This window comes from Choloepus didactylus, chromosome 1, assembly GCF_015220235.1.
Source record: "Choloepus didactylus isolate mChoDid1 chromosome 1, mChoDid1.pri, whole genome shotgun sequence".
Classification (NCBI taxonomy): domain Eukaryota; kingdom Metazoa; phylum Chordata; class Mammalia; order Pilosa; family Megalonychidae; genus Choloepus; species Choloepus didactylus.
In genome coordinates, this window is record NC_051307.1 from 234,628,177 (window position 1) to 234,649,432 (window position 21,256).

The following is a 21,256-nucleotide window of genomic DNA, read 5'->3' on the forward strand; positions in this document are numbered from 1 at the left end:
ACATGTGTGTCCCATACATCTTGCTTTTTATTTTTATGTTATCTCTATTTTTTTCTTTATTTCCCGTTTTCTGTATTAAACTGTTAGAAAGCTATTGGCTGACTGATGGCTCCTTTCCCTAAATTGTGTTTTGTTACTGGGATTTAAATGATTGCCTCTCAGAGTCCTCTTTTCAGGATGCTGAAGTTGTTTCTATATCAGATGCAGGTAACAGAGCACCTTCTGTGCCTCTACCATTTTGAAACATTGGAAACGGGCAATAGTTGCATTACCTGTTTTTACTTACACTTTTTATTATGGAATAATTTTAGATTTACAGGAAAGTTGCAAAGATAGTGCAGAGTTCCCATATACCGCTTACCCAGTTTCCCTCACTGCCAACATCTTACATTACCATGGTGCTTTTGTTAGGACTGAGAAACTGACATGATGTATTGCTACTTAATAACCTCCAGACTTTATTTGGATTTCACCAGTTTTTCCATTAATGTCCTTTATCTGTTCCAAGATCCAGTCCAGGCTACCACATTGCATTCACTTGTCACGTCTCCCCTTGCTCCCCAGTCTGCATCAGTTCCTCAGACTTTTCTTGGTTTTCCTGACTCTGATGGTTTTAAGGAGCACTGCTGAGGTATCCTTTAAAATGCACCCTCCTCCTCGCCTCCCCAGTGTGGACTCACCTGATGGTTTCCTCAGGACTGGACTGGAGTTAACCTTTATAGTCAGAATAGCTTATGTCATTGTAAATGTTACCTTTTGTAATACTTTTGGCTTAAATCAGTATTTTGTGGATTGTTGTGTTAGAAAATCAAATTTGAGAATCTTTGGAAAACCGTTGGCCAAATGAGGTTACTTGTCCCAGTAATTCTCAAAACACTGTAACACATCAGAGATCCTAAGCTGTCATTCATTAAGGAAACCCATTTAACTTTTAACTCTGACTTGCCCAAATTGAATGACTTTAGAATATTTCAGTATTCCTCAGAGCTTCTGCCCTCCCAGAATCCACTTGGAGAAACTGTAACCTAAAGGATGTTATAAGTCGAGCGCCTCTGTATTCATGCTCAATTCCATGCAAGCTGACACGTCATGGGCATGGAAGAATCTGCACTGTGGGTAATGGGGAGTTAAGTTCATCCCTCAGGCGTCTCCCACAAACGTTGTGGGCTCACAAGACATCTTTGTTCTGTGCAGCTAAGAGCCGGGCCATTGCCATCCCCGTGGACTTGGACAGCCAAGTCAACAACCTCTTCCTCAAGTCCCACAACATTGTGCAGAAAACAGCCATGAACTGGCGGCTGTCAGCCCGCAATGCCGCCCGCCGAGACTCTGTTCTGGCCGCTTCCAGAGACTACCGGAACATCATCGAGAGACTGCAGGTAATACCTGGAACTGGGAGAAGTGGTGCTTCCCCTGGCCTGAGGTGTGGTTTCCTCGAACCTGAGGAGATCCAAAGTTGGCTGCAGGGAGATGTCTGTGTGGTACGGTGAGCGGACAGACAAGTATAATCACGCACGTAAGACCAGGAGTGTGAAGCTACCCGAGGAGAGCAGATCTCCTGACAAAGTCAGGGTCTTTAAAGGTTACACATAGGCTTATTTATTTCTTTATGAAGAATGTTCTGCTCTTATTAGGAAGGAGTATTTAAGTGTTACAAGAGGCTGCTTAGACCTAAGGGCAAAAGGATCCCATTTTTTCCATAACTAGAATAGTTAACCTCCTGAATCAGCAGGTAAACAAGTATAATGATGCCCGAGAGAAGAGTTTTGTATCAGAATGAGTCAAATAAAAATAAAGGTGTTATTAAATGCTAGCTAAATCATTATTTTTTCTCAGTGCCTACTGGGGGAATCTGCTTTCCCTTTGTCAAAGAGGAGAGTATTAGGTGGATGTTAAACACTTAAACATATTACATGAACATTTTTTAAAACAAGGGCTCCAGGCAATTCACAGGTAGTACTTGGATCAGTTAGACAGTCACAGATCTTTAGGATGTGACTGCCTGGGTTCACATCCTGACTCCACTGCTTAGAAAATGTGTTACCTTGGGGAAGTCACTTAACTTTCTGTGTTTCCATTTTCTAATTTGTAAAACAGGATAATAATAACACCTACCTCAGGGTTCATGCGAGGATAAAGAGGATCAATACATTTCCAGTTATCTATGTCTGCATAACAAGCCACCCTAAAATCTAATAGTTTGAAACAGCAACAATTATTTTATTATCCTTTACTGTTGGGCTCAGCCAGGCGTCCCAGTCAGATGGTGGCTGTAGTTGATTGGACTCGTCTCAAAACCTCACTCCCTCCCCTGTAGACCTCAGCTGGGGCTATGGACTGCACATCGCCACATGGCCTGGGCTCCTTCACAGCATGGCAGATGCTCATCTCCAGAGGGAGACAATGTGGAAACTGTATTGCTTCAGAGATCACATTGCATCACTTCTGTCACCCTCTGTGGGTCGAGGCAGTCAGAAAGTTCCACTTAAGTTCAAGGGGAAGGGACATAGACCACCATTTGATGGCAGGAATGTCAGAGTCACATTGTAAGAAGAAGGTGCAAGGTAGGATATATGGTGGGTGGCCATCTTTAGAAGATGCAATACATATAAAGCACATAGGACAGTGCCTGAAATATAAGGAGCACTCAATAAATGAGAGCTGCCATTATAATTATTATTACTATTATTAGAGCTGTAACTACTACTATAATAATAATAATAATAATATAATAATAATTAGATGAAGTAACTGCATGTCTGTGAGGTTACACAAATTACCCAAAGACAAATGAGTTCATTGATTGATTCATCAGCCCCATGCTAGACTCTGGAACAACGGTGACAAAAACAGAAACCATCTCTGCCTTCATGGAGACTCAAAACTTAAAGGGAAGGTAGATATTAATCAGCTAATCACACAGATAAATGCTGCAGAGGAGAAGCAGTAATGCTATGAGCAACTGTGAGGAGAACCTAATCTTGTCTGGGGTTGGGCGTGGAGGTCCAGGAAGGCTTTGCTTGAGGAGCCGACGTCAGAAGGAATACAGGATGTATTTAAAGAAAAGAATGGAAGGAAAGGAAATAGCACATGTAAAGACCATAGTATAGAAGAGAATATGGCACGTTCAGAGACCAAAAGAAGGTTAGTGTGTCTGGAGCCCATGGAGCTGGGGAGGCTGACAGGACTATGCAGGTCAAGTTAAGCCTTATAATGACAGAACCAGTTCTTAAACAAAGGAAGCTTGATTCCCAGTGATCCCATTTTGCTTTTAGAAGGAGGAGGGTTATTGTGGACTCTTAAAGGTATGAACACCCATATTTTCTTTCCTGCTCCAACTAAATAAGAAATGATCTGCAGCCTAAGAAACCAGTTTCTCATGCCCATGTTAGAGTTGTCATGTAATTCTTGGAGAATCAAATAAAATACCTAGGGGAGGCGGGGCAAGATGGCAGACTGGTGAGCTGTATGTTTTAGTTACTCCTCCAGGAAAGTAGGTAAAAAGCCAGGAACTGCGTGGACTGGACACCACAGAGCAATCTGTCTTTGGGCATACTTCATACAACACTCATGAAAACGTGGAACTGCTGAGATCAGCGAAATCTGTAAGTTTTTGCGGCCAGGGGACCCGCGCCCCTCCCTGCCAGGCTCAGTCCCGGGGGAGGAGGGGCTGTCAGCTCCAGGAAGGAGAAGGGAGAATTGCAGTGGCTGCTCTCATCGGAAACTCTTTCTACTGATTCAAACTCCAACCATAGATAGACTGAGGCCAGACACCAGAGACTCTGAGAGCAGCCAGCCCAGCAGAGAGGAGACGGGCATAGAAGGAAAACAACACGAGAAGCTCCAAAGTAAAACCAGAGGATTTTTGGAGTTCTGGTGAACACAGAAAGGGGAAGGGCGGAGATCAGGCCTTGAGGCGCATATGCAAATCCCGAAGCAAGGCTGATCTCTCTGCCCAGGGCACCTTTCCTTAATGGCCCTGGTTGCTTTGTCTATTAGCATTTCAATAACCCATTAGATCTCTGAGGAGGGCCGTTTTTTTTTTTTTTTTTTTTTTTTTTTTTTTTTTTTTTTTTTTTTTTTAATCCTTTTTGCTTTTTCTAAAACAATTACTCTAAGAAGCTCAATACAGAAAGCTTCAAAGAATTGAAATTTGGGCACGTCAAGTCAAGAGCAGAAATAAGAGAGCTCTGAGACAAAAGGCAATAATCCAGTGGCTGAGAAAATTCACTAAACAACACAACTTCCCAAGAAAAGGGGGGTGTCCGCTCACAGCCACCATCCTGGTGGACAGGAAACACTCCTGCCCATCGCCAGCCCCATAGCCCAGAGCTGCCCCAGACAACCCAGTGTGACGGAAGTGCTTCAAATAACAGGCACACACCACAAAACTGGGCGTGGACATTAGCCTTCCCTGCAACCTCAGCTGAATGTCCCAGAGCTGGGAAGGGGGAGCAGTGTGAATTAACAGAGCCCCATTCAGCCATCATTTGAGCAGACTGGGAGCCTCCCAACACAGCCCAGCAGCCCAGAACTGCCCTGGGGGGACGGCACTCACCTGTGACATAGCACAGTCATCCCTCAACAGAGGACCCGGGGTGCACAGCCAGGAAGAGGGGCCCACTTGCAAGTCTCAGGAGCCATACGCCAATACCAAAGACTTGTGGGTCAGTGGCAGAGACAAACTGTGGCAGGACTGAACTGAAGGATTAGACTATTGCAGTAGCTTTAAAACTCTAGGATCATCAGGGAGATTTGATTGTTAGGGCCACCCCCCCTCCCCGACTGCCCAGAAACACGCCCCACGTACAGGGCAGGCAACACCAACTACACACGCAAGCTTGGGACACCAATTGGGCCCCACAAGACTCACTCCCCCACTCACCAAAAAGGCTAAGCAGGGGAGATCTGGCTTGTGGAGAACAGGTGGCTCGTGGACGCCACCTGCTGGTTAGTTAGAGAAAGTGTACTCCACGAAGCTGTAGATCTGATAAATTAGAGATAAGGACTTCAACTGGTCTACAAACCCTAAAAGAACCCTATCAAGGACAGCAAATGCCACGAGGCCAAAAACAACAGAAAATTATAAAGCATATGAAAAAACCAGACGATATGGATAACCCAAGCCCAAGCACCCAAATCAAAAGACCAGAAGAGACACACCTAGAGCAGCTACTCAAAGAACTAAAGATGAACAATGAGACCCTAGTACGGGATATGAAGGAAATCAAGAAGACCCTAGAAGAGCATAAAGAAGACATTGCAAGACTAAATAAAAAAATGGATGATCTTATGGAAATTAAAGAAACTGTTGACCAAATTAAAAAGATTCTGGACACTCATAGTACAAGACTAGAGGAAGTTGAACAACGAATCAGTGACCTGGAAGATGACAGAATGGAAAATGAAAGCATAAAAGAAAGAATGGGGAAAAAAATTGAAAAACTCGAAATGGACCTCAGGGATATGATAGATAATATGAAGCGTCCGAATATAAGACTCATTGGTGTCCCAGAAGGGGAAGAAAAGGGTAAAGGTCTAGGAAGAGTATTCAAAGAAATTGTTGGGGAAAACTTCCCAAATCTTCTAAACAACATAAATACACAAATCATAAATGCTCAGCGAACTCCAAATAGAATAAATCCAAAAAAACCCACTCCGAGACATATACTGATCACACTGTCAAACATAGAAGAGAAGGAGCAAGTTCTGAAAGCAGCAAGAGAAAAGCAATTCACCACATACAAAGGAAACAGCATAAGACTAAGTAGTGACTACTCAGCAGCCACCATGGAGGCGAGAAGGCAATGGCACGATATATTTAAAATTCTGAGAGAGAGGAATTTCCAGCCAAGAATACTTTATCCAGCAAAGCTCTCCTTCAAATTTGAGGGAGAGCTTAAATTTTTCACAGACAAAGAAATGCTGAGAGAATTTGCTAACAAGAGACCTGCCCTACTGGAGATACTAAAGGGAGCCCTACAGACAGAGAAACAAAGACAGGACAGAGAGACTTGGAGAAAGGTTCAGTACTAAAGAGATTCGGTATGGGTACAATAAAGGATATTAATAGAGAGAGGGAAAAATATGGCAAACATAATCCAAAGGATAAGATGGCCGATTCAAGAAATGCCTTCACGGTTTTAACGTTGAATGTAAATGGATTAAACTCCCCAATTAAAAGATATAGATTCGCAGAATGGATCAAAAAAATGAACCATCAATATGTTGCATACAAGAGACTCATCTTAGACACAGGGACACAAAGAAACTGAAAGTGAAAGGATGGAAAAAAATATTTCATGCAAGCTACAGCCAAAAGAAAGCAGGTGTAGCAATATTAATCTCAGATAAAATAGACTTCAAATGCAGGGATGTTTTGAGAGACAAAGAAGGCCACTACATACTAATAAAAGGGGCAATTCAGCAAGAAGAAATAACAATCGTAAATGTCTATGCACCCAATCAAGGTGCCACAAAATACATGAGAGAAACATTGGCAAAACTAAAGGAAGCAATTGATGTTTCCACAATAATTGTGGGAGACTTCAACACATCACTCTCTCCTATAGATAGATCAACCAGACAGAAGACCAATAAGGAAATTGAAAACCTAAACAATCTGATAAATGAATTAGATTTAACAGACATCTACAGGACATTACATCCCAAATCACCAGGATACACATACTTTTCTAGTGCTCACGGAACTTTCTCCAGAATAGATCATATGCTGGGACATAAAACAAGCCTCAATAAATTTAAAAAGATTGAAATTATTCAAAGCACATTCTCTGACCACAATGGAATACAATTAGAAGTCAATAACCATCAGAGACTTAGAAAATTCACAAATACCTGGAGGTTAAACAACACACTCCTAAACAATCAGTGGGTTAAAGAAGAAATAGCAAGAGAAATTGCTAAATATATAGAGACGAATGACAATGAGAACACAACATACCAAAACCTATGGGATGCAGCAAAAGCAGTGCTAAGGGGGAAATTTATAGCACTAAACGCATATATTAAAAAGGAAGAAAGAGCCAAAATCAAAGAACTAATGGATCATCTGAAGAAGCTAGAAAATGAACAGCAAACCAATCCTAAACCAAGTAGAAGAAAAGAAATAACAAGGATGAAAGCAGAAATAAATGACATAGAGAACAAAAAAACAATAGAGAGGATAAATATCACCAAAAGTTGGTTCTTTGAGAAGATCAACAAGATTGACAAGCCCCTAGCTAGACTGACAAAATCAAAAAGAGAGAAGACCCATATAAACAAAATAATGAATGAAAAAGGTGACATAACTGCAGATCCTGAAGAAATTAAAAAAATTATAAGAGGATATTATGAACAACTGTATGGCAACAAACTGGATAATGTAGAAGAAATGGACAATTTCCTGGAAACATATGAACAACCTAGACTGACCAGAGAAGAAATAGAAGACCTCAACCAACCCATCACAAGCAAAGAGATCCAATCAGTCATCAAAAATCTTCCCACAAATAAATGCCCAGGGCCAGATGGCTTCACAGGGGAATTCTACCAAACTTTCCAGAAAGAACTGACACCAATCTTACTCAAACTCTTTCAAAACATTGAAAAAAATGGAACACTACCTAACTCATTTTATGAAGCTAACATCAATCTAATACCAAAACCAGGCAAAGATGCTACAAAAAAGGAAAACTACCGGCCAATCTCCCTAATGAATATAGATGCAAAAATCCTCAACAAAATACTTGCAAATCGAATCCAAAGACACATTAAAAAAATCATACACCATGACCAAGTGGGGTTCATTCCAGGCATGCAAGGATGGTTCAACATCAGAAAAACAATCAATGTATTACAACACATTAAAAACTCGAAAGGGAAAAATCAATTGATCATCTCAATAGATGCTGAAAAAGCATTTGACAAAATCCAACATCCCTTTTTGATAAAAACACTTCAAAAGGTAGGAATTGAAGGAAACTTCCTCAACATGATAAAGAGCATATATGAAAAACCCACAGCCAGCATAGTACTCAATGGTGAGAGACTGAAAGCCTTCCCTCTAAGATCAGGAACAAGACAAGGATGCCCGCTGTCACCACTGTTATTCAACATTGTGCTGGAAGTGCTAGCCAGGGCAATCCGGCAAGACAAAGAAATAAAAGGCATCCAAATTGGAAAAGAAGAAGTAAAACTGTCATTGTTTGCAGATGATATGATCTTATATCTAGAAAACCCTGAGAAATCAACGATACACCTACTAGAGCTAATAAACAAATTTAGCAAAGTAGCGGGATACAAGATTAATGCACATAAGTCAGTAATGTTTCTATATGCTAGAAATGAACAAACTGAAGAGACACTCAAGAAAAAGATACCATTTTCAATAGCAACTAAAAAAATCAAGTACCTAGGAATCAACTTAACCAAAGATGTAAAAGACCTATACAAAGAAAACTACATAACTCTACTAAAAGAAATAGAAGGGGACCTTAAAAGATGGAAAAATATTCCATGTGCATGGATAGGAAGGCTAAATGTCATTAAGATGTCAATTCTACCCAAACTCATCTACAGATTCAATGCAATCCCAATCAAAATTCCAACAACCTACTTTGCAGACTTGGAAAAGCTAGTTATCAAATTTATTTGGAAAGGGAAGATGCCTCGAATTGCTAAAGACACTCTAAAAAAGAAAAACGAAGTGGGAGGACTTACACTCCCTGACTTTGAAGCTTATTATAAAGCCACAGTTGCCAAGACAGCATGGTACTGGCACAAAGATAGACATATAGATCAATGGAATCGAATTGAGAATTCAGAGATAGACCCTCAGATCTATGGCCGACTGATCTTTGATAAGGCCCCCAAAGTCACCGAACTGAGCCATAATGGTCTTTTCAACAAATGGGGCTGGGAGAGTTGGATATCCATATCCAAAAGAATGAAAGAGGACCCCTACCTCACCCCCTACACAAAAATTAACTCAAAATGGACCAAAGATCTCAATATAAAAAAAAGTACCATAAAACTCCTAGAAGATAATGTAGGAAAACATCTTCAAGACCTTGTATTAGGAGGCCACTTCCTAGACTTTACACCCAAAGCACAAGCAACAAAAGAGAAAATAGATAAATGGGAACTCCTCAAGCTTAGAAGTTTCTGCACCTCAAAGGAATTTCTCAAAAAGGTAAAGAGGCAGCCAACTCAATGGGAAAAAATTTTTGGAAACCATGTATCTGACAAAAGACTGATATCTTGCATATACAAAGAAATCCTACAACTCAATGACAATAGTACAGACAGCCCAATTATAAAATGGGCAAAAGATATGAAAAGACAGTTCTCTGAAGAGGAAATACAAATGGCCAAGAAACACATGAAAAAATGTTCAGCTTCACTAGCTATTAGAGAGATGCAAATTAAGACCACAATGAGATACCATCTAACACCGGTTAGAATGGCTGCCATTAAACAAACAGGAAACTACAAATGCTGGAGGGGATGTGGAGAAATTGGAACTCTTATTCATTGTTGGTGGGACTGTATAATGGTTCAGCCACTCTGGAAGTCAGTCTGGCAGTTCCTTAGAAAACTAGATATAGAGCTACCATTCGATCCAGCGATTGCACTCCTCGGTATATACCCGGAAGATCGGAAAGCAGTGACACGAACAGATATCTGCACGCCAATGTTCATAGCAGCATTATTCACAATTGCCAAGAGATGGAAACAACCCAAATGTCCTTCAACAGATGAGTGGATAAATAAAATGTGGTATATACACACGATGGAATACTACGCGGCAGTAAGAAGGAACGATCTGGTGAAACATATGACAACATGGATGAACCTTGAAGACATAATGCTGAGCGAAATAAGCCAGGCACAAAAAGAGAAATATTATATGCTACCACTAATGTGAACTTTGAAAAATGTAAAACAAATGGTTTATAATGTAGAATGTAGGGGAACTAGCAGTAGAGAGCAATTAAGGAAGGGGGAACAATAATCCAGGAAGAACAGATAAGCTATTTAACGTTCTGGGGATGCCCAGAAATGACTATGGTCTGTTAATTTCTGATGGTTGTAGTAGGAACAAGTTCACTGAAATGTTGCTATATTATGTAACTTTCTTGGGGTAAAGTAGGAACATGTTGGAAGTTAAGCAGTTATCTTAGGTTAGTTGTCTTTTTCTTACTCCCTTGCTATGGTCTCTTTGAAATGCTCTTTTATTGTATGTTTGTTTTCTTTTTAACTTTTTTTTTCATACAGGTGATTTGAAAAAAGAAGGGAAAGTTAAAAAAAAAAAAAAAAAAAAAAAAAAAAAAAAAAAAGATGTAGTGCCCCCTTGAGGAGCCTGTGGAGAATGCAGGGGTATTCGCCTACCCCACCTCCATGGTTGCTAACATGACCACAGACATAGGGGACTGGTGGTTTGATGGGTTGAGCCCTCTACCATAAGTTTTACCCTTGGGAAGACGGTTGCTGCAAAGGAGAGGCTAGGCCTCCCTGTATTTGTGCCTAAGAGTCTCCTCCTGAATGCCTCTTTGTTGCTCAGATGTGGCCCTCTCTCTCTGGCTAAGCCAACTTGAAAGGTGAAATCACTGCCCTCCCCCCTACGTGGGATCAGACACCCAGGGAAGTGAATCTCCCTGGCAACGTGGAATATGACTCCCAGGGAGGAATGTAGACCTGGCACCGTGGGACGGAGAACATCTTCTTGACCAAAAGGGGGATGTGAAAGGAAATGAAATAAGCTTCAGTGGCAGAGAGATTCCAAAAGGAGCCGAGAGGTCACTCTGGTGGGCACTCTTATGCACACTTTAGACACCCCTTTTTAGGTTCTAAAGAATTGGGGTAGCTGGTGGTGGATACCTGAAACTATCAAACTACAACCCAGAACCCATGAATCTCGAAGACAGTTGTATAAAAATGTAGCTTATGAGGGGTGACAATGGGATTGGGAAAGCCATAAGGACCAAACACCACTTTGTCTAGTTTATGGATGGATGTGTAGAAAAGTAGGGGAAGGAAACAAACAGACAAAGGTACCCAGTGTTCTTTTTTACTTCAATTGCTCTTTTTCACTCTAATTATTATTCTTGTTATTTTTGTGTGTGTGCTAATGAAGGTGTCAGGGATTGATTTAGGTGATGAATGTACAACTATGTAATGGTACTGTAAACAATCGAAAGTACAATTTGTTTTGTATGACTGCGTGGTATGTGAATATATCTCAATAAAATGATGATTTAAAAAAAAAAAAAAAAAAAAAAAAAAAAATACCTAGGGAGGTAATGCTTGTGTTAAAGACTTGGCCAGTGGTTTACAGGGGTCCTCATTATCCAATTATTTCTTGTCTGAGCCCCTGTAGTTGTGAGATTGCCTAGAAGAGCAAAAGTTGTCATTAATGTAAGAACATCCACCTGCAAACTGATTGCTTATATAATTAATCCCCATGCAGACACCTCTCTCACTTAACACTAGCGTCTTTTCCTGCCCATCGCTTCTCCATTTTTGTCTGTCAATCCCTCTCTGAGTGCCGATTGTTATACATTTGACAACACAGTGCAAATCAGTTGCAATGTAAAGTTCAGATCTTGCAAAAGATGCAGGATTTCATGCAACACGTGAACGTGATGTTGAAGGACAACTTCAATCCCCTGCAAATGCTGTTGTCAAATAAGAGTCTGCCATAGTTAGGACTAGGAACTACTGAAGATGAGAAAGTTGACTGGGTGCTTCCAAAGAGAGGAAACTTGGGAAAATTGATGAAACCTTCAGACAACTTTGCAAAATTGATCTTTTTGGTTGTGCTGTGAAAGGCAAATAAGAATTAAGAGATGTTTCCATGTACTATCTCTTGTTGGGAAAATTTCCCCCGCCCCACAGTCGTTTGATTCATTCTTTTTTCATCCTGAGCATTATTGTGTGATTACAATTATCTACCCAAGATTAGTTAAATGTGAGATAAAATAAAATTAACTTCATCTACTTTAGTTTTTTGTTTTTTTTTTTTTTTTCTGACTGAAAGATCAGTTCATTATGAACTATTATCAGTAAAATTTGGGTCCCCATTTAAGGCGAATGCAATTTAAGCGGCCTTTCCACTCAAATTTCCTGGGTTCAGCAGGCCCTCTTAGACTATTCAACGTGCTGTGTTCTGTCCCTGTCTTAGCATACTTGTAGTTAGGTTCTGAATCGCCAAGCCAGAGAGCAGGCTTAGCATCGTTGAAGATATTTTCTCATCCGTTTTCTGCCATTTGCCTTTATATGGTGTTTGTTGTGTTGGTTTTGCTGCTCTTTCAACTTTTCTCTATTTTCCTTTCCTACAGCTATGTGTTTTGCATTTGAAGACCATCATGCTATCAGGGTACATGTATTTAGCATGTTGATACAGCATGTTCATTCATTTGTGTTCTCATTTTTATATGACTTATTATATGAATAATTAATGTTCACTGTAAAATAATTGGATAATACTGATAAGAATTATGTAGAAGAAAATTAGAGTCACCTGTAATCCTGCCACCCAGAGGTAACCAGTAGTCATGTTGCAGCAGTATTTAGTGTGTAACATTTAGATGTTGATGTTGTTTATAAAAATAGGATCATATAGCCCATACGATGTTTGACCATTTTAACACTCATGTTCTAGACATCTTTCCATGTTGTTAAATATATTTTTTGCCTCATATTTTAAAATATTTGGAATGATCCCTGGAGTGAGTAGCATAAGACCATCTCAAAACAAGGGGTGGTGGGGATGTTCCCTTTTTTTTTTTCCTTTTTTTCTTTTTTTAAATGTTGTTTTCTACATCAGGGGCTAATGCTTCAGGTAATCATCTTGTGACATTTAATAATTTGAGAGAAATGCCAGACAGGACTAAAAGTTAATCTAACTAGTCTAGCCTGCACATCATATTTTAGGTCAGAAATCAATGTTGTCACCCTCCCGTCTTCAGCCTCCATCCTGAACCCTCTGACCAAGGTTGTGCTTCTTCCAGGACATTGTCTCAGCCCTGGAGGACCGTCTGAGGCCCCTGGTGCAAGCAGAGCTGTCTGTGCTCGTCGACGTCCTCCATAGGCCTGAGCTGCTTTTCCCAGAGAACACAGACGCCAGGAGAAAATGTGAGAGTGGCGGTTTCATTTGCAAGTAAGCGGCCTCTCCCTCTGAGTGGGGGCCGTGCCAGAGCCCCAGTGGCTGGACAGAGCCTTTGTTACTGAGGAAGGAGACGTTGTGCTGCTTGGTAACTTTGATGGAGGTTGTAAGCTGGGTCCTGTCCTGACCTTGTCACAGAAAGTTTATAGTGAGAATTTGAAATTCCTGGTGAGAATTTCTAATTTTAACTGCACGCCAGTTCATTCATTCTCCATCCAGCAAGTGTTTGCGGAGCCCACACCATGTGCTGCAATTGAGGCATAAGGAAGTCATGACTTCCGGCTTTCAGTGAGCTCGAACCCACCTGGACCTCACAGTGTTTCCCTAGCAACTTTGCAGCTTCTTGGTCTAGACCTCAGGGCATAACTTAAAAGAGAACGTTGGTTCCATGACCAGAAATCTGCATTTGATTTTTAACATAAGCTTGTTTGTTGGGCTTAAGGTTGGGCTCTAGCTATGAGTTTCTTACGATTTCTGGGCCCCTTCGAGGACATGTCTCGGGATAAGGGAACGTTGTATATTCAGCCCAACCATCATTCTCAAAGATTTTTTTACACTGCTAGCATATTTTACCAGCAACCCTCAGTGGATAAGGAGCTGCACTTCATAAATGAGCAGGTTTGAGTGGGCCTCTGTCTCATTTCTTCTCTCTGCCTAATCTGCACATAGGTGGCTATTTCTGCCCAGGGAGTGTGTTTGCCAACACTGACCAGCAGGTGTCACTCTTGAGACACAGTCACCAACTGGCTGTTCTCAATTCAGCAAAGGCCATGAAGTATGTTTAACCGGGGATCCCTTGATAAATACTTGTACATTAACTGACCAGATACCAGAAGTTCCTTGCAAAGGATTCTTTAGTTTAAAGATAGTGGCAGGGATATAATTCTGGTTTTCCCCCCATTCAGGTTAATAAAGCATACTAAACAGCTGCTAGAGGAAAATGAGGAGAAACTCTGCATTAAGGTCCTGCAAACCCTCAGGGAAATGATGACCAAAGACAGAGGCTATGGAGAAAAGGTACTGAATTTTATTTTCTTGTTAAAACCTTGTTTGTTTTACTACTAAATGAGATGGGGGGCTGAGTGGGGATTTAGCGATCCTCCTTAGTTCAGATCTTCCATTATTGTCTGAAGGGTTAACTTCTTTTTCTTTTTTTTTTTTTTAAAGCTCTTTATCCTGCCCCTAACAGTGGCTAAATCATACAATGATCTCCTTTAAGAGTCACATGTATATATATAGTCCTCTCTTAAAGGCTGCCACATAATCTGATGTCAGAGAAATAGCAATAGCAAAATTTTTCATCTATTTCAATTCCCAGTAAAAATGGAAATGCTTCTTGTGTATGAAAGTGTGCACTCCTGAATTTTGAGCTCCAGCTAAACATACCTATGGGCTTCCTTGCTGCTTCTGTCTGGTGAGATGTTGTGCAATACTTCCACTGCATCCAGAAACTCCCTCCAGTTCTAACTGGAATTAAGACAGGCAAACACTGCGATTGCACAATGGAAGTCCTTGTGACCTGATACTTCTTAGCATATACAATGAGCACGGATATGCAAGGACCATTCCTGACCTCTTGGATTCGGTTCTAAGTGGGACAAAGATGGGCCCCTGGCCCCGCCTGTGTGCCCCCAGCAAAAAAATCCATTATTGTAACAGAGAACTTGAGTCTAAAATATGACCACTTTTCATTTGAATGTAATAATGTTCACTGTTCACTAATTGTCACAGCTATTTTAACAATTTCTGAACTGTTGAATTCATGTGAATACACTGATATCATTGACTTATCAAAATATACAGTAACTCGCTTATTCAGCTCTCTGAAGAAGGCTTGATAATTAAATCACAGCTTTCCTTGTCAGAATGAATGTCAAGAAGTAGATTACTGCAAGTATAAAAGTCAGCAGGAATTGTGCTTTCTAGCTTAAGTAATAGCTCTCATTAATTTTAGAGCAGTTTAACATACACGACTCTTATGTTCAGTGTTTTCAGAAGAAAAAACCAAAAAGTACACAAAACTTCATGAAGTTTAAAATGGTAGTCTAAATTTTAAAAATATATCAATTGAAAGATAAATAAAGGTTGACTAATTCTAAAAAAAAAAGTTTTTACAACTCAGTACGCATTTCCTGGAGGAAATTTGCCAGGAAAAAATCTTATAAATAATAGAAGCTCAGGACACTAGTACAGGGGAGAGGTGAAAGATGCGTTGTCCCTGTAAACACAGGTATCGATACCTCGGTAGGTCTTGTTTAAAAAAAGAGAAAGGCCGATGGCAGAGAATATACTTATCAAACAGATAAATAGATGTTAATTTTTCTCAACGTGAGCTTCAAGAAATGTTTTAAAAATATGATTCCAGTTACAGAAATTCACTGCCCATAATAAAGTGAACTTTACCGAAGGGGGCCTTAACCAGCTCATTAAATAGGTTTGCCTCCGTTGGGGCATAAAACCTGATTTTAAACTAGGGACACCATAACTTTCAAGGTATTTAAGTAAATTTGGATGAAGGGCACTATTTCCCCATCCCTATCCCATGTCTGATGAAAATTTCAGGTTGTGGTTATATAGTCATTTCATGTTAGGTTTTTTTTTTTTTTTTTTTTTTTAATAATATAGAAAGTAAAATTGCTAGTTTACTGAGACTCAGTGGCTTGGCAGATACTTACTTACATGTCTTTTGGGGCCCATGGAAGGTACCCTCTCATGTCCCCATTCCTGACCCAGTGATGCCAACTAGGAGAACGTCACCTCAGACCCAGGAGGTACCAGATCTGAAGTGCTGAAACATTGCCCTCTAGAAAGCTCATGGAGAATGCCGGCACTGGGGATTTGAGAGGACAGTGGAAGGAAGTAGCTTTGAAAGGGTGAATTTTCAGGGTTTAGAGGAAGTTCTTGGGCCTTAGCTCCAATCCATTTCAGCTGGTGAAAAAAATGAGTCACACTCAAGCAGAGAGGCTTGGAGGGAAAATGACATTTCTCTCCAGTCTTGTTGGGGCTGTCATCCCTCTTCCTGAAAGCTAAAATACTTAGGCAAGTATGGAAACTGCTGTCAAGCCAAGGAAGACATTGTAGGAAGCTGTTAGTCTGTCCCCAAGACCTAAGAGCAGTGCTTCTGGCCCAGTGCTTTGACTGTTGGAAGATGCTGCTTAACTATTCAATTAACTGTGCTTTCAAAGAGAGAGAAACTCATCTATTTCTGTTTTTCCTGATCTGGCGCTCATATTACTTTGTCCTGTTACATTAAGGCATTTCGAAGATACTTTTGATGGTTTACTTGCTGTCCCTGTTTGACTAAAAAAGCGTGATGTACAGGGCAGACCAGCTTTTTCAAGGGTGGAAGTAACCCGGAGCCAAGAGGCTAACCCTTTTCAGGCAAACCACTTGGCTTTAGTGGATGCAGTAAAGTATGTGTTCTTTGGGCCAGATGCCGAGAACATGAGGGTTAAGTGGTAAGGCTGTTTCTGACCTCCCATCCCAATTTTCCCATCAAGGTGCCTCTAAAGTGGAAGTTACCCCATGACTAACACCTCCCTGGAGATGTCTAGGGTTGTACTGCTTCTCTGACTTCTCCGAAGTCTTCATAGTCGTAGAACCTGATCCCAATGGGCCTCTAGAATTCCTTCATCCAACACCCACTATACCTGAGGAAACTGGCTGTGCTCTAAAGTGACTGTCCAAAGTCTGGGCTGGATCCAGACGAGAACCCCGTTTCTTGAATCCCCATGCAGTGCCATTTCCACCCCTCCCCAGGAGGTGTCCACAATGTGTATGAGCCAAGTTTTCTTGTCTTTTTCTTCCTAACCTGTCATCCTTAAAGGAAAAGAGACTTCAATGCCATTTGTTGTCTCTACCTTTTCATTCAACATTTAGGACTTAGATAAGGTCACAAATGAAAAAGAAAATTGAAATCATTCTTTATTATCCTGTTCAAAAGAAAGAATTTGGTATGCTTGCATGGGTCTATTTGCCTGCAAAAAAAAAGCTTTTACAAAGTATCACCCATATTAGCAAATAGATGAAAATTTAAGAAAATCACCCAGAAGACTGACTTATGCTTTTTAAATGTCATATACGCCCACTGGTTTTCTAGAGAACATCTTAAATAACAATGATAACGTTTATTGACCTCTTGGTATGTGCCAGCCACTATAGTAACCTCATCACAGATCAGCCTAGAGATAGATACACAGTTGTTATTAACTATTTTAGTATAGGGAGGAAAAAACATGGGCTTAGAGTGGTCCAGAAACTTGCTTGGGGTCAGTACATCTGAAAACAAGGGAGCCAAGAATTCAGACCCAGAGAGTCTGATTCCATAGTCGTAGCCCTTTACCACTGTGTCATAAGTGAATAGGTTGGCACTAGTTGAGTGTTTTGAAGTCCTGAGTTTAACATTTCCATTTCCATCAGGCTACAGTATTAGGTAAACATTTTGCGTGGTGGCCCTGAGAGAGTGGAAGGTAGCAGAACTTAAATATTATCCAGTCTTCAGCTCCACTTTGATTTCTCACCCAACTGAAAACTTTCTCCAATTACTACTGAATGAATTTACAAATTGTGATCATCCCAAGGTCATTCACAAACTCTAGTTTTGTCGGATGCCTCCAGAGGAGTCAGTCAGATCAGGGAGTAGTAAGTGGTTTGTTCATTTCTCTTGGTCCATTGGCCTGAGAAGTGCCCCATCCAAGAATTGTCATACTTGGTGGCGAGATACAGGCTGGTCGAAGGACACTGTCACACAAATGTAAGCATGGTCACTTAGGGATTAAGAAAATCCGCTCTGAGTGCTTCCGGTCACGCCATCGCCGCTGCCTTCTTCATTATGATCATACTGATTCTGGGAAGTTGGCAGCATAGAAAGAAGTGGAAGACTTAGTCTCCCCCAGAACATTTACGAAAATGAACAAAAAAAAAACAGTAAATAACCTGGAATAACAGCGGGGAGACAAACGTGACAGTACACTCAACATCCACTGACATGAATTGGGAGGAATGCCCGAGATCACAGCATAAAATCTTTAAGTAAAACTGCAGACCCGCGCTGAGAGCCGAGAGCCTAGAGCCGGAGCCCCTCCCTCACGGAAGCCGCACCGTGCGCTCTCTCGGCCCAGCTCCAAGTGAGGTTTTAATATTAACTGCTCAATACGGACAGAGAATCCTCAGCAAGCAGACAGAGGCTTTTGGTGATAACTGACCTTGGGAGAATCGCAGGATAGGGAGCCCAGAGGATCGGGTGCTATATCTGGCTGACGGGCGAACCTGGGAGATTTTCTGTCTCTCGCTCTCTCTCTGTGGAGAAAACCTCAGCTGTTCTCGGCCCACAAGGCATTGCAGTAAAGACAGCCTCACACATTCTGCATTCTGAAACGAGCTGAGAGCCCCGCGGCGCAGCCCGGTGGCCCGGGGCTTCCCTTGAGGGACAGCGCACACTGATGACGTAGCACGGCATTTTCTCTCGGCTGAGGGAGGATCGCGGCTGGGAGGGAGGGTCTGCTTGGAGAGCCCAGGGGCGCTGCGCTGAGCTGAGTCTGGTGGTTTGTGGGACATCGAGAGAGAACTGCCCACCCTCCCTGGCCACCCATGCACACTCCCCACATCCAGGGTGGACGACTCCAGTGGCACACCCAGGCTGAGTTCTCCAACTGAACACACGGGAATCGTTTCCCCACACTCCATGGAAAAAAGGTTCAGAACTGACTTGAGGGATATAGGTGACTCACAGATGCCGTCTGCTGGTTAGTTAGAGAAAGTGTACATCACCAGACTGTCGCTGAAAAATTAGATCAATATCCTTTTTTTTTGATACAACTTGAAAGAACCCTATCAAGCAAAACAAATGCCAAGAAGCCAAAAACAACAGAAAATCTTAATGCATATGATAAAACCAGACGATATGGAGAATCCAGCTCCAAACACACAAATCAATTTTGGAGGAAACATTATACCTTGCAAAATTAATTAAAGAACTACAATCAAAGAACGAAAACATGGCAAAGGATTTAAAGGACATCAAGAGGACCATGGCCCAGGATATAAGTGCCATAAAGAAGATCCTAGAAGAGCATAAAGAAGACATTGCAAGAGTAAATAAAAAAATAGAAGATCTTATGGAAATAAAAGAAACTGTTGGCCAAAGTGAAAAAAGACTCTGGATATTCATAATACAAGACTAGAGGAAGCTGAACAACATCTCAGTGTCCTAAAAATCCACAAAACAGAAAATGAAAGAACAAAAGAAAGAATGGAGAAAAAATTTGAAAAAATCGCAATGGATCTCAGGGATATGATAGATAAAATAAAACGTCCAAACTTAAGACTCATTGGTGTCCCAGAAGGGGAAGAGAAGGGTAAAGGTCTAGAAAGAGTATTCAGAGAAATTGTTGGGGAAAACTTCCCCAACCATCTACACAATATAAACACATAAAGCATAAATGCCCAGAGAACTCCAAATAGAATAAATCCAAATAAACCCACCCCAAGACATATTCTGATCAGACTCTCAAATACTGAAGAGAAGGAGCAAGTTCTGAAAGCAGCAAGAGAAAAGCAATTCACCACATGCAAAGGAAACAATATGAGACTAAGTAGTGACTACTCAGTGGCCACTATGGAGGCGAGAAGGCAGTGGCATGACATATTTAAAACTCTGAGAGAGAAAAATTTCCAGCCAAGAATACTTTACCCAGCAAAACTCTCCTTCAAATTTGAGGGAGAGCTTTAATTTTTCACAAACAAATGCTGAGAGACTTTGCCAATAAAAGACCTGCCCTACTTCAGAGTCTAAAGGAAGCCCTACCAACAGAGAGACAAAGAAAGGAGAAAGAGATATAGAGAATTTTAACAGACATATATACTACCTTACATCCCAAATCACCAGGACACTCATTTTTCTCTAGTGATCACAGATCTTTCTCCAGAAGGGCCCATAAGCTGGGACATAAAACAAGCCTCAAGAAATTATTAAAAAAAAAAAAAAAAATTGAATATACTCAAAGAACATTCTCCAAACACAATGGAATACAAATTGAAGTCAATAATTTTTGAACTATAACTCCACTATTTACTTCCTACATGATAAAATATACACAAACTCTAAGGACAAATCAGTGGTTTTGATCTCAATGTAAAATATGTAATTTTAGACAACTATATAAAGGTGGGGGAATAAAGAAGTATAGGAACATAGTTTATGTGCCCTATTGAAGTGAAGGTGGTATCAAAGAAAAACAAGATTGATAGGGATTTAAGAGGTTAATTTTAAGCCCCGCAGTAAACACAAAGAAATTATCAGAGAATATAACCATAGAGATGAAAAGTAGAGTTTGGGTTAAGAGAAATGGGGGAAGGGGCAATGGGGAGTTAAGAAAGAAGTGTAGGGTTGCTGTTTGAGGTGAAGGGAAATTTCTAGTAATGGATGGTGGGAAAGAACATAACATTCTAAATGTGATTAATCCCACTAATGGTAAGGCTAGGGAGGGAGTGGAATGGGAAGATTTAGGCTGTATATATGTTTCCACAATTGAAAAAAGAAAAAAAAAGACAGTCTAGATGACAATTGAATGCTAAGGATGAACTTGGATGGAATTGGAGGGTGGAGGACAGGTGGCTCGAAGGGACACAGTTGAGACATAAGGAAAAGGAAATATAGAATGTAAGCTTTGTATCATTGTTGAATCTCATACTTCTTAGCTTTGCTTAATGGAATTACATAAAAGAATGTTCTTATTCATGGGAAGTACATACGTGAATTATAGTGTATGTTCAAGGATGTGTGCAGCTAACTCTCATGTTCAGAAGACAGAGAAATATATGATGGATGATAGGGAGGGAAAGAAATAGTGATGTGACAGCATGTTAAAGTTGGTGGCTTGAGCTGCTGGGGGAGGGGGGTCAGGGTATGATGGAATTCTGTATATGGGGCTAGCATTGTTTTTGCAACTATTCATGTAACTTTGAATTTATTTCAAAATAAAAAAAAAAAAAAAAGAAAAAGAAAACCCGCTCTGAAAATCATGTCTCTAAAATGGAAGACATCAGCATTGCATATTTTTCTCAGGGGTAAATATAAAATAAAGA

General features: G+C 40.7%; 1 protein-coding gene across 7 annotated transcripts in view; it reads left to right on the forward strand.

Annotated features, from left to right (window-relative positions):
• The window catches only part of ITPR1 (inositol 1,4,5-trisphosphate receptor type 1), a 352,707-nt gene that overhangs the window by 206,393 nt on the left and 125,058 nt on the right, over positions 1-21,256 (forward strand). For all 7 annotated transcript variants that reach the window (XM_037800676.1, XM_037800678.1, XM_037800680.1 and 4 more), the window contains 3 exons: positions 1,195-1,379; positions 13,017-13,165; positions 14,077-14,188. In XM_037800676.1, the coding sequence (XP_037656604.1) occupies positions 1,195-1,379; positions 13,017-13,165; positions 14,077-14,188 (446 nt within the window). The remainder of the gene's footprint in view (positions 1-1,194; positions 1,380-13,016; positions 13,166-14,076; positions 14,189-21,256) is intronic.